The 14,688-nt window shown below is 39.1% G+C and overlaps 1 protein-coding gene across 1 annotated transcript; it reads right to left on the reverse strand.

Annotated features, from left to right (window-relative positions):
* Positions 1–3,977: 3,977 nt before the first annotated feature.
* Positions 3,978–7,936, reverse strand: chchd1 (coiled-coil-helix-coiled-coil-helix domain containing 1). The gene is made up of 3 exons (XM_041789828.1): positions 7,526–7,936; positions 5,099–5,217; positions 3,978–4,362 (listed from the first exon to the last, which is right to left on the reverse strand). The coding sequence occupies exons 1-3, from the start codon at positions 7,662–7,664 to the stop codon at positions 4,252–4,254; spliced, it is 369 nt and encodes a 122-aa protein (XP_041645762.1). The 5' UTR covers positions 7,665–7,936; the 3' UTR covers positions 3,978–4,251.
* Positions 7,937–14,688: the final 6,752 nt, after the last annotated feature.

Raw genomic sequence — 14,688 nt, forward strand, 5'->3', positions numbered from 1 at the left:
CCTTTATCAACAAGCCTCAAGATGCGCCCTGCAGCGAAGAAAAGTAGAAGAGACGATGAAGAAGCAGCAAGATTTATCAACAGACTTGGGACAACTTCAAGATCACTTGACAGTGAAAGTTTGATGAAGGTGGATTTCCTATGGGAATATTTTGATGAGCGTCACCAGTCTGATTCAGAAGCTTGGTTTTGGTAGACTTTATGTAAATGTGGTCCTATTGTTCACGCCCATTACCTGGCCTGCCTGAAGGTAGGAAAAGTCCTGAAACTTTGAACCTGGTTTTCTCAGAACAAACAGAAACTAGATGATAACATTCAAATGAGCATATCTTTGTAAAATATGCTCAGATTAGGGTGTGTGATACACCATTTGAAAGCTTGGAATCTACGCTTTCATAATGTGTAAAAACTCAAAAATGACCTCGGATGACTTGCTGGAGTTTTTACCAGCTTTGGTCACATATGTTTTCAAATCCAATGCCGAGAACAACAAGGAAGGCAGCTAGGAGAAAGTTTGGGGCAGTTTTCTGCGCGGTTTTCTCTCTTTTAATGCATTTCCATGGCAGCGTTACAGCGCAAAGTAAAGGCTTGGCATATGCACTACAGCGTTTTCCGTTGTTTTCAGTAGTTCCGTGGTTACGCGACTATTTCCTGAAACTATCCGTCTTTACAGAAAACTTTTTCAAAACGAAACAGCAATATATCGGTTTTGTCTCCATGTGGACAGGGCCTCAGTCATTTCCCCTGGATGTCTGAATCCTACTTTTGTGCAACAGGCCCTGGGTTGACTCCTCGCATCTATTTTAATGGCCTGCAGACTCCCTCAGATCCAGGCTTCATGCTTGGAGCGTCATGACGTCACCTGAGACGCTCAAGCTGCCTGCTTTCTCTGGAGCTATGGTAGCACGTCATCACTAACCCAGCAAGCATGAAAAACTACTGTTTTAAAATGTTAATGAAGTGAAAGACTGCACAAGTCCAGTTATATAAGTGCTTTTATGTCCTGTAGCCTGATGGCATGTCTGTTGAGATTAATGTTTGCAAAACACTGGGCTGTGATAGCTAGCATAGCTAGCAGTCGCGAATTTCAACTTCTTCATTCAAATGCTCCATTAGCATTTCAGAAAATCCTTTTTTAAATATTTTTCATCCTGGAATTAAGCCAACCAGCTACATGAATATTCGTGACTGTAAGTCATTTAATTCAGTGCAAAAACGGCATTGAAAAGGGGGCAGTGTGCTTAGGAACAAGTTTTTGAGAGTATTTATTTTTACCAAAAGTTAAGGAGCTACGTCTCCCACAATCCTTTGCGATTTCATTTATGAATGCTGGAGATATTTCAGCGCTACCCTTTAAAAATGTGCACAGGGCCCTTTACATGCTTATCTTTATTGAAGTGCAAATATCAAAAAAGGGGACGTTATTTGTTGTAACTTGTGTATGAATAGTGGCTTCGCAACTACAGGTTAAAAGTGGATAAATAGAGCAAAAAGTGGGTAAATGTGGTTTCAAGAAGTGGCAGTAACAAATGACTAGTGGCTAAAGCATGGTAAAGAGGCAAAAATAGGCAAAAAGTACCATAAATTTGTAAAAAATTACAAAAATTGACAAAATAAGGGGGGAATATGGTCAAAAGTATTTTAAATTGACAAGAAAAGGTGTCAGACAAGGGAAAAAACAGCAAATGTTGGGTTTGTGGCAAAAATGGGCGGAGAAAGTGGTGAAAAGGGTTAAAACGTGGCCAGAATGAATCATTTCAAAATTAAAATCCAATAATAGCTTCATACACTTTTCAGCTTCAAACTGGGGAACTGTTAACCAGGACCAATGCTACTGATCCAACACACATGCATTGATAACTCATTCTCTGGGTTTTTGCACAGTGAAATAAGATCTGGACAGTGTGTCTTTTATTCACAGTCTGCTTACGACTGAAAACACAAAATCTGGTTGTCTGTTCAGAATTGGCACTCACCTGGTATCTCCACCCACGATTATGGACTCTACTGATGTGGATACAAGAAAGGGCTGAAGAAGTAGGGTTTTACTGACATTTAAAGAGAGAGACACAAAAAATCAAGCCTTACAAGAAAGGGTGTTACAGGCCATAGATGAGTGGTTCCTAAACTAGGGTCCAGGACCCCCCAAAGATCTGGGGGGGGCAAGGATCTGAGGCTGCTAAAATTTGATTTGCAAATATTGACTAAAACCATGATAAAGCAGTTATTAAGCAGTTTATACAAAGGTATTTTGATAACAAAAGCATGCATAGGCCTTTTTTAGGGGTTATCAATAAAACAATTAAAATTTATGTTGATTTTTCGGCAGCAGTGTGTCACTTTTTCTTCTTTCTTGGTTCCTAGGGGGGCACTGCTTTTCTTAGGTACATGCAGTGGGGGTGGGGGGGGGCTCCAAGGAAAAATCATTGGGAAACACTGCCATAGACATAAGTGCACCTTCACTTTTTCAATTCTATGTTTCAGCCTGATGCTACAGTCTGAAAACTAATTTGTTTTCTTATTAATCTATACTGATAATGTTTGGAAATGATTTGAAAAGGCACACACCTCTCTTTAAGGTCTCACAGCTGACAATGCATATCAGAGCAAAAGCCAAGCCATGAGGTCGAAGGAACTGCCTGCAGAGCTCAGAGACAGGATTGTTGCAATGCACAGATCTGAGGAAGGCTACAAAAACTCCTGCTTCACTAAAGGTTCTAATGAGCACAGTGGCCTCCTTAATTCTCAAATGTGAGAAGTTTGGCACAACCAGGACTCTTCCAAGAGCTGGTCGCTTGGCCAAACTGAGCAATCTGTGGAGACAGACCTTAGTAAGAGAGGTGACCAAGAACACCCTGGTTGGACATTCATATTCTCCTGTAGTTAGTGCATTAAGGAAAGATCCGATTACAGTGTGAAAGGCGCTTGGGTATGAAAGCTACCCAGTACTGTGGGTAAACTTTAAATAACTTCTTTTAGTTTACTTGAGTAGATTTATAGACCCTTAATTTTATTTTTACTCAAGTACATTTTTTTAAAGTAACTGTAATTTTCCTTAAATACAATGGTCTGGTACATTTCCACCCATGTTGTTAAGCCCCTGCCCCCCTGGATCTACACAGAAAAAAAATAATATTGATTTAAATTGTTTTCATTTATAAAATCCCAACAGAAAATGTTTGTGTTCTTGCCAAAAGATCCTTGTGTCCATTATGGCTCCAATCACGATCCAGAAAGGAATTATACGCAAGTCTAATTTTGACAACCTCAAAGCAGACAGGGCCTCATGTAACCCCGGAGATCTTTGGTGCCCCCCTGTTGGGAACCAGTGTACCAAAGAGCACCTCTACACCAGAGAGCTCAGGCTGTTTTCAACTACGTGATGAGTGGGATGTTAATTACAACAAAAGGCAACACTCAAGGAAGTAACTATGATGTTAACTCTGAGATCAGAGCTAACATAATATCAGTGGTTAAAAGTAAAACTGCACGTTGTTTCTACGTTTTTCTTGGGGTATCGGTTTAATTAGTGCCCATGTTAACTGGTGGCTTTCAGCCAACTGCGATCGTAGATGTCATTGTTACAGCAGCTGGCAAAAAAACAGAAGAGTCCTCCTGAATGTCTTTTGTTTGGTTGTTATTGTGATGTCAAAATACCCATTAGCCTTGTATTCAATGAAACATTAAAATTCACACTGACAAGTTTGTGTTTATGAAGCTATCAAGACATTAAACATACAGACGATTGCCCATTTAGATTTAAACAGTTTAAATTAAGTTTTCAGATGACGCCCTCTGAGTTATTTACTGTTAATAATCTGAGATATTTCTGTTTGACTTTCAGGGCGGTGAGTTGTTCAGGTAATGATGGGAAACTGTGGAGACAGCCTGAAACCTAACTCCATTAAATCCCCTAATACCATCATCGGACTGTGGAGAGCTCTCAGTTTAATCACATTAAACATACAGAGTCAGTTATCACGGGCATATTATATTTTATCCATCAGAAACAGATCACATTTAAACCAGGTTGCATACACAGCTTGGTTGAATATAAAGCACATATCAAACAGAGGGATGATTTTTAAACAGTAGATAGGCTGCAGCATCACAGATATCACAAATATGAAGGTGTAGTCTGAAGATATCACACAGGAAATTGTTTTATCTGATTAAATGTGTGTAGTGCCTGAGCCTGCAGTTCTTCGTCATTCAACAGTCTGTATATCTCCTTCCTCCTCTTCCTCTCTGGTCAAGTCTCAGAGGTCAGGTTGGGGAATCTCCTCAGTAGAGTTGTGGCATGTTTCGCGGGGAGTTGTCCTCCTTGCATGACACTCTGGTCAGATTTATTCTTCATAGCCATCTGTGAAAGAGGCGCAGAGTTACCATGGTTAAGATACAGGCTAAAAACAGCCGACCAAAGTGGTCTTCAGTGTGAGGAAAGCTAAGATTAAAACTCTTCTCTGTGATACATTTATATCACTGATGAATGGAGTGACTGATTTATAGATAAACTGATCAATATATTACAGAATAAAACCCATTTGTTTGGTTCGTGTATTTTTAACAGAAATTGATTATTATGGACCAGCCCCAAATATCTGCAAACAACATATTTACATGTTTGCAGATTTATTAAAGTTCAAAAATATTTTTTAATGTGAAACACACAAAGCTCAATGATTTCTATTAAATTCGTATTTAATTTTCATAGATTGTGTCAAGACACGTGTTTATGTTATAAAAACATCTTGAGAATGATAAATGGACTTAAGCTTGTATAGTGCTTTTCTAGTCATGTGACCACTCAACACAATTCCTCCACTGTAGATCACACTGACTCAGTCCCAACCATTCACTCTACAGTGACACACTGATAATGAGGGCTGCTATGTAGAGACTATAAACTAATCCCATTCAAACCGATCCATACACATCCACACGCGTCTGACGTGTGTCTTACCCAAAAGCACATCGCCATGTGACTTAAAAGGGCTCAGGATTGAGCCCATGACCTTCTGATTTTTAAAGAGATACTCTAACTACTTATGCACAGTTGCTTAAAAATGACACACCTGTATAGGTGAGTAAAAATGTACCTGAGCTTTCTCCACACAGGTGTAAAACTTGTTCATCTCTTCAGAACAAAAACCATCCATGAAGTTATTCTGCCTCCAGCACGCCATCATGACGGACATCTCTGTCACACAGGTCGCCTCTGAAAACAAAAAACACAAGAACTTTATCAGTAAATGTTTTTTCATTACAAGATTTATTCATTTAATACATTTCTTTATAACACTCACTAAAGGACTTAATGATCTAACATTAATTTATTAATAGTAGAATTAACTATATGTAAAAATTCAATGCCTATAAAAAGTATTCACCCACTTGGATATTTACCCTTTTATTGGCCTTCAATCAGTTGTGGTCAATATAATTAGGCTTTTTGACAAAAATGTCAAAGTGAGAACAGGGTCCTACAAAGTAATGTCACTAAACAAAAATAAGTAAGGTAAAATAACTGACTGCATAAATATCCAACCTCTTTAAAGTGGCTGTATTAGTGTTCCTGGCTACCATTACACCATGAAGACAAAAGAACACTCCAAGCAACTCAGAGAAAAGGTTATTGAAAATTTTACATCAGGAGATAGATTTGAAAAAGCATTTCCAAGGCTCTGCACATCCTCTGGAGTTCAGTTAAATCCATTATCAAGAAATGGAAGGAATATGGTACGTGTGTAAATCTGTCTAGATCGGGCCGTCCTCACAAACTCAGTGACTGCGCAAGAAGGAGACGAGTGAGAGAGGAAACCAAGACACCTATGACTACTCTGAAGGAGTTACAAGCTTCAGCAGCTGAGATGGAAGAGACTCTGAACACAACAACTGTTACCCAGGTTCTTCACCAGTCAAAGCTTTATGGGAGGCTTCATGGTCAAGTGGGAAAAATTTATTTGGTCTGATGAGACAAAAATGGTGCTTTTTGGCCATCAGATAAGACGCTATGTTTGGTTGACACCAAACACTGCACATCACCGCGAACACACCATCCCCACTGTGGCAGCGTCATGTCGTGGGGATGTTTCTCAGCAGCTGGCCCTGAAAGGCTTGTAAAGGTAGAGAGTTAAAATGAATGCTGAAAAATACAGGAAATTCCTGGAGGAAAATCTTATTCAGTCTGCAAGAGAAATACAGCTTAGGAGAAGATTTGTTTTCTAGCAAAACAATGACCTGCAAATTGTGGTCAAAAACGCCAAATTATATTGACTATGACTGATTTACAAAATCGATAGATGTGTAAAATATCCAAGAGAGTGAACATTTTAATAGACACTGTAGTTATTTCCAGTGACTTTTTAACATATGTATAAATATTCCATATTCACTTAGAATTTTTTAAATTAATATGAGTGTAGGTCCTTAATGTTCAGCTCCATTAAAAAAATCATTACGTCATTCCTTTATTCTAACAAAAAAATGCTTTGAAAAATAAACATTGCTAAATTGTAATAAACTATAATGTTAGATAGCTGGGACAGGTAGAAAATGAGGCCTTGGAGTTTAAAGAAGTTCATGATAAATCAGATTTTTTAACTCTCATTACTAATGGAGGCATTATGGCAGTGGTGTGCATAGACCTTTTCAAGGGCAGGGGCGAAAAGAAAAAAAGGGCACATACAGCAGCGCAGAGCTTAGCTTCGTTAACTTATCTGTAATAGCTGAGATAACAATGGTTGGCAAGCGTTAATTTTAATGATTCAATGTAAATACTGTAGCACCAGACTAACGGAGAGACACTCTTGGTAAAGATGATAAAAAGGCCGTTATATTTTTCTCATATTCTGAGCCAAAAACCTTAACTTCAGTGGCACTTTGATGTTTATCCTCTATCTTGTGGTCTGAGATTGTGATGACAGCGAGATGCGGTTTATCATGTTTGCACTGGGACCTGTAAATTTTGGCTTGTAACTGAAGCTTTTTATTGACCTTCTCGACAATAAAATGATTAATTTATCCCTCCAATGTGTAGTTTAGACCCTTTTGGTGACTTCTAGATGATATGTGATCCTTCTGTCTCCAAAAATCATCAGTGGTCTCCTGTAAAATGTCGCCTGCTGCCATAGCGTCTGTCACTGAATGTTCATTGTTTGTCCGAGTGAGTGGAGGGGGCGTGGCTTAGCCATAGGTCAACTGGACCCCCCCGCACACCACTGCATTACGGTGTTAAACTCTTATAAAGCTCTGAGAGAGGACTAGAGGACATGAACCAGTCCATAGACTCTGACAGCTACATCACCATTTTAATTAAATAAGTATTTTATTTAAGGATAGATTTCAATGACTGGACAGCTCTTATTATTGACAATTTTAATGATTGGGGATCACCCGATTAATGCTAGATTTAATGGTTAAATTGACTTAGGCTCTCTGATTTAATGAGACGTATTTTAATTATTTTAATGATAAAGGATCTCTTGTGTTGTGTTAAATTTCTGTACCAACTATTCATCTCTTACCTCCTTTCTTGGGTTTCCGGTTGGCCACATTGTCTCTGAGGATCAGGGGTCGGTTCGGTTTGAGGACGGGTCTCCGGTTCTGTTTGTTGATTAACCTGTTGACTTTCTCCTGAAAAGATACACCCATCGGTCCTGCCATCCCGGCTCTCCTCGTAGACAAACTCCTCTTAATAATATGAACCTTTTAATCGGAACCGTCACAGTCAGGGCTCCTCACTAACAGCTCGTCCTCGACCAACTCTTCCTCATAAAATAAGCTCATAAACAGATCTTTATAGCCTGACAGGGCTCCTCGCTACTCCGCTCTGATGTTTAATAATATTGTGAATCGAGTAAATTAGAAAGAATAAATAGTTATCCTTTTGACACTCCGCTACAGCGCTGGTCTGGGTGCCGCCATCTTTAACGTAAATCGTGTCACTGTCGTAAAATACACTTTAGGTAGTGATGTGTTTCGGGACAGTCCGACAGAAACTGAGCCAAATAGAGTGTGGATGGATGAAAACTTAAGTATCCCAATAATTGACGTAGTTGACGTATTTATTTAGAATCATATATTTCTATACAGAGGACCCACGTTTTATGCGAACCTGACAGAATCAAAGTCTATAATCTTTAAATCTTTAAACAAAGATAACATAGGTAAAATGTACGGCATATAGCGTATTTGGAATCTCTTTTATTCCTGATAATCTGTGAGTTTGTTATCATGGAGATCAGAGTTGAAAAAATATATTCTTTATGTTGCAAGATGAGGCCTGACTCAGGCCACTTTTAAGTCCAAGGTAAAATGTTCCTTTGTGCCACACTCCAACTGATTAGAGCTTAAATTATTTCCAGATTTTTTTTTCTTTTTTGCTGTTAACATGAATTGTAATACACAATATGGACAAAAGTATTCTGCAGTCTTTTAGAAGACTTTCCACAAGACTTTGGATTGGTGCCCATTCATTCTGTAGAGCATTATGAGGTCAGGCACTGATGTTGGACGAGAAGGTCTCTCCATTCCAGTTGGTCCCAAAGGTGCTCAGCGGCGTTAAGGTCAGGACTCAAGCTCTTCCACACTAAACTCATCAAACCATGTCTTTATAGTCCTTGCTTTGTGCACTGGAGCACAATCATGTTAGAATAGAAAAGGGCCTTCCCCAAACTGTTGCCATGAAGTTGGAAGCGTAGCACTGTCAAAAATGTCTTGGTATGCTGAAGCATTAAGATTGACCTTCACTGGAGGTGAAGGGCCCAGCCCAAACAAAAAACAGCCTCATGACATTATCCCTCCTCCAAACATGTTTCTACCGCTCCACAGTCCAGTGTTGGTGTGCTTTACACCAGTGATTCTCAACCTTGGGGTCGGGACCCCATTGGGGGTCACGAGACACTGACAGGGGGTCACCAGAATCCTTAAAAAAAAACAAAGAATATTTTTTTAAATTCCACTGTTGCCACTTTACACCAATTTTACCAAATTATGTTAACCCTTTTTCATCAGTCTTTAGCACCAATTTTGCCCATTTTAGCACATTTTTGCCACTAAAAAAACACTTTTGTCCATTTTAAACCCTTTCCGTCGCCTTTTTTCTACTTGTTTTTGTCACTTCTAAACCAATTCTTGCCACTTTGTGCCTATTATTGATTCTGTTGACCCATAATTTCCCCTAAAGACCACTTTTTACTCTTCTTTTTGCCCATTTTAACCACAGTTAACCTATTTTAGCCAGTTTATCAATTTTTTATCCCATTCCACCAAATTTCCACCAGTTTTTTGCACTTAGAAAGCCATTTCAGCCACTTTTAATCCCTTTTACTGCTTTTTTGTGCCCGTTTTTGCCACTTTAATCCATTTTTGGTCATTTTTGCCACTTTTAACCCATTTATGTTCTTAAAAAATCCAATTTTATCACCTTTTACACCATTTTTTTTGCCATTATTAACCAATTTTAGTATTTTTTAAACCCATTTTAATTATGTTTTGAAGAGAACTTATTTTCATTTAAAGAAGGCTATTTACTATGTAACTGAATAAAGATATCGTTCTTTAAAAAGAGTGGTTATTATTCAGGTCAAATATAAAATATGGTTTTCACATGTTAACTTCACAATGGACCATGGTTTTGCTGACCTCCATGGGCCCCCCAATTTGGCTGGGTCCCAGAACCCTCCCCCTTCATGGACAGCCTTGTCTGCACATGACTATTCTAGAATTTTCATGGCTGTGTTCAAACACCTTCAGGTACAGTGGGGGCCCCTGGTCTCTGGCACCTTTATTTTGGGGGTTATTTTGGGGGCCGAAAAGGTTGAGAACCACTGCTTTACACTACTCCATTAGACGCTTAGCATTGGCCTTGGTGATGTGAGGCTTGTTTGCAGCCATCCTCAGCCGTGGAAACCCATTCCCAAAGTTCCAGCCACACAGTTTTTGTGCCTACACTAATGTCAGTGGAAGTTCAGATCTCTCCATCAATGGAATCAGCAGAGCTTTGGTGACTTTCACACACCATGCACCTTACAATGTTACAATGTCATTTAGCAGATTTATCCAAAGTGACGATCTGGGACAGGTGTTTGTGGCATGAAGGATCTTGGCCAAGGGCCCACACTGGATACTTCTTGTGTATCAACAGATCAGAGTGAAACACCTGAGTTCAATAATTAACAGGTGTGACCGAATACTTTTGTCCATATTGTGTAACAATTCAAGAAAACTTTAATGAATTGTTCCAACAAAGTGGGAGTGTCTGGATTTAAAGATTGTAAGTGGATTTTTTCCACCCCATCACTGTTGCAGGCATTTTCTACTGTGAGCCCTGGGAAGACGTCCTGGGATGGATTGTTAAACTGGACCTGTATCGTTAAGACAAGGGCGTTGGTGAATCTGCATCAGGAAGATAAGACTTTGTGGTTAGGGACTTCAGAACACTATAACACTGACAGGTGTACAGAGCAGATAACTTATCAATAATGTGTTTTAAATGTCCTTAAATTCTGTATGTCTTTTTGATCTTATATTCAATTATTTTATATTTCTGTGTTCTTCCTGCTCAGTGTGCAACACCTCTTAATATTCTGTTTTTATTCATCAGTGGTTTATGAATGGTGCTCTATGGATAAACTTGCCTTGCTGACTCTGTAGAAAATTTGTTTTTCCTCCTTTGTGACCTTTAGGGAGAATTCAGGCGAGTTGTGACAGCGATCTGCTTCAGGAATTAAAGTCTGAATCATTTCAGGTGAGATCAGGTATAAAAACACACCTACACACTCACCTGTTGAATCCTGTGAGCTGTGAATACCTGAGGCAGAAATCATCCAGCCTGAGTGTTCAGCTCTGACAGGTAAACTGTTTCAAATGAAGAATGTGTGGCTAATATGACCACGTGAACATGTTTAAGACACCTTCAGGTGAACTAATAAGGAAAGATGTCTCCTTCACTTAAAACATGATCAATGTTGATAAAGTTGTTTTATAATTGTCAGACATTCTGTGTTCTGTTTATCATGAGGACAATTTAAAGTTGAATCTCATTAAGACTGTAAAAACCCCTCAGAACCAGAACAATACTGAATAACATGATAGCTTTTGGTAGTGACAGAAAGAATGAGATCATGGAAACAAGCAGTCAGAATGACAGTCCTAAAGAGCGTGGCTGGACTCAGCTTTAGAAAAGAGACAAGTGAGAGCTGCTGCTCCTTCATGTTGAAAGGAGTCATTGAGGTTGGTTCATGCATCTGATCAGGACGCCTCCAGGGAACAGCTCTTTGGAGGTCTTCCAGACAAATCCAACTTGGAGGAAACCCCAGGCCAGATCCAGAACTCACAGGGGAGATTGAATATCCCACCTGGTCATGGAAACGCCTCAGAATCCCCCACAAAGGGCTGAAAAATATTTCTGGATGGATGGATGAAAGGATGTTGACATGTTCATGCCTCATGCCAAAGACTACATTAATTCAACTAACCATAACTGCCCATATTTTCCAGGGCCGGAGGTTGCCACTTGGTGTGTACTCTTTTTCATGGGTTCTCAACTTTCAGCCTGCGACACCCAAAGTAACAGTGCCGCAGACCGGGGGACCCAGTGTACCTAAGGGTGGCTGAGGCATAGTTAAATAGATAGACTTGAGCAGAACATCTAAAACACATATCAACACTCTACCTGAGGGCATAATGGGAAAATTGTGCAGATTTTAAATGGTAGTAGGCAGAGATTAGATCATTCGACTCTCTCCAGAGTTGGATTAACAATGAATGGATCGCCACTGTTAAATAACTCCAACACTGAAAACTCAACAATGAGAAATCAACACTCTAGTTGCTATTTCAGCCTGAGTTTATTGCAGCTTAATCAGTCTAAGTCTATATCAGTGATATTAGTCCAAGCTTATGGCAGCTACATCAGTCTAAGCCTATATTTCCTGCATTACTCCAGGCCAGTAGCAGCCATGTCAGTCGAAGTCAACATTTGTAGCCCAAGCCTCAAGCATCTACATCAGTCTAGAGCAGTGTAACTCAACCCTACTCAACCAAAGAGCCGAATTGTTGAAAAATACCTTTGAAAGAGCCATAATCTAAATGGTGAAAAGTGGCAAAAAAGCTTTTAGTAGCAATATAATAAGTTAACAGTGGCAAAAATGGTCGAATAGCAACATAAATGGGTAAAAAGGGGCGAAATTGGGGAGGAAACATGGAAAAAGGGTCAAAAAGTAGCAAAATTGGGTGAGAAGTGACAAAAAATTGAGTTACAGGTGGAAAAAAATTTTTAAAAGTGGCAAAAACTAGCAAAAAATTAGTGAAAAGTGACTAAAATGGGCAAAAAGCAGACAAGAGTGGCAAAAATGGGCATCAATGGGAAACAAGTAGTACTGAGTGGCAAAGAGTAGATGAAATGGGTGAAAAGTGATGAAAAAGGGCAAAAATGAGATAAAAGGGACAAAAAGAAGTGCCAAAAAAGAGTAAACAAGTGGTATTTAATGGCAAAAAGTTGCTTAAATGGGCAAAAAGTGGCAAAAGAAGGGTCAAAAAGGGCAAAAATGGCATAAAATTGCCAAATAGGAGAGGCTAAAATGGGCACCAACGAGGAAGAAAGTGGTATTTAATGACAAAAAGTAGCTTCAATGAGGAGAAAAAAATGGTGAAAAGAGACAAAAATGGAACAAAGTGGAAAAAAATGGTAAAAGTAATAAAAAAAATACGTGTCAAAAATTTGAAAATAGTAGGGAAAAAGTGGTAGTTAATGGCAAAAGGCAAATTAAATTCAAAAAAATGGGATTAAAGTGGCAAAAATGGGCAAAAAAATAGGAAAAATGTGTTATTTAATGGCAAAGGATAGCTTAAATGGATAAAAAGTGGCAAAAAACTGTGAGAAAAGGGCAAAAAAAAGTCTTCCTTTCGTAAGGTTTTCTGGGGGAATAATTTTTAAAATTAAGACAGAAAAGAGTCACAAATAATCACAAAAGAGTTTTGCAAAGATGTGGCTCCAGAGCCACACGTTGAGTGTCACCGGTCTAAAGCCTATGGCAGCTATATCAGTCTAAGCTTATAGCAACTACAGTTATAACAATAAATGCTATCAGTAAGGACAGTTTCAAGCCTACTGTCAAAGGCAGAGAAGTCAGCACCCTGGACCCTGACTGGTAGGTGCATACTACATGAGAGAGGGACCTGATGACTAAATTCTCTGCCTCCTGTACTAGAGACAGAAGGTACAAAGAGCAGGCCTGCAGTCTGGAAGCCCAGTGTCCTCCAGGAGTTATAAAGCACTATGAGCTATGAGATATATTGGTGTTCATGTATTAAAGGCGTTGTAAGTGAGAGGAAGAATTTTAAATTCTTTCTAGGTTACATGAAGCCAGTGAAGAAAAGTTTAAACAGGAGTCGTGATCTCCAAGTAAAAGGGCTGCTGCGTTTTGGGCCAGCTGAAACTGGACAGACTGATGCCATTAAATAATCCAGTCTAGAGGTAACAAATGCATGGGCAAGTGTTTCTGCATCTTTCTGAGAGAGGATGTGTCTGATTTTAGAAAACAACTGATGTGGAAAAGGTTAAAATCTGTTTTATCCAGATCAGATGGAGCTAACAGCCACAGTTTGTGCAGAGAGTAAGGGATGAGCCTTTTTTTTTTTTTTCTGGAACATTCCTGCCGTGTGTGCCTGAAGCTGTGTGACGTTTGTGTCTCTGCACGTTCTCTACCTGCAAGAAATGTTTCACCTGCTGACTCTGCAGAGACAGATCTGAACCTGAAGACCACTTCATCCACACAGACTCCTGACTCTCACCTCGCTCTCTCTGTTTGTCATGGCACTTCGTGTCAGTAGGAGCTGACGTGTGACAGAGCTTCTATTTTGAAGTTTTCAAAATTGAGAGGATGTATGAACTTTTAACCTTTGACACACACAGACACAATGAAATGTTTGAGCATTCCTGCAGGAGACAAACACACACAGCGGGTTATTACTGCAATAAAATGCATACACAGAATACACTGTCGAAAGTGAAACCATAAAACTCAACAGACATTTAGGCCAGGTTTAAGAAAAGAGTCACATCATCTGTAAAGTTTATATAGTTATATTTATTTAGTATGTTAGTTATCAATAATATCAGTGTGTAAATAAACATACGGTTATCAAATATGAAGATAAGACTATCAATGTGGTGTCTTCACACATTAAATAAAGCTCAATTTATTCAGGTGTTCAGTCACGATATCAGCCAACATGTTGACGTCACAGTTTGATCTTCTAACCACAGCCTGCAGTGAATCAAATCAGACACTTCACAGCATGTTGTGGTTTAAAGAGACAGAACTATATATATATAAATCAAACCTGAAACAGACAAATTGAAAACGTGCAAAGGAAATCTAACAACACTCAAACAGATGCCTGCTTGGCACTGGCACTGGGCTCTCCATTATAGGTGGTTTTACCATCAGGCAAAGGTAGGTAGTTGCTTGGGGCCTTGTGCACCAAGGGACTCAAGGTAAACATCAGGGATGAGGACCACACACCCCCAGTTATGGTCAATATAATTTGGCTTTTTTGAAAGAAACAAAACAAAAAAATTTAATATCAAGGTAAAACAGATTTCTATGAAGTAATGCAGTTTAAACAAAAATGTGAAAAATACAGGGGACCACCTGAGTGCAGTAAATATGCCTCAAGTGAC

The sequence above is a fragment of the Cheilinus undulatus genome, linkage group 6 (genome assembly GCF_018320785.1).
Source record: "Cheilinus undulatus linkage group 6, ASM1832078v1, whole genome shotgun sequence".
Lineage (NCBI taxonomy): Eukaryota > Metazoa > Chordata > Actinopteri > Labriformes > Labridae > Cheilinus > Cheilinus undulatus.

Coding starts and splice junctions, on each gene's coding strand:
- chchd1 (XM_041789828.1), bottom strand. CDS start 7,664: ATGGCAGGACCGATGGGTGTATCTTTTCAGGAGAAAGTCAACAGGTTA. Junction 5,218..7,525: donor CCGGAAACCCAAGAAAGGAG/GTAAGAGATGAA, acceptor TTTTGTTTTCAG/AGGCGACCTGTGTGACAGAG. Junction 4,363..5,098: donor CCTGTGTGGAGAAAGCTCAG/GTACATTTTTAC, acceptor CCTCTTTCACAG/ATGGCTATGAAGAATAAATC.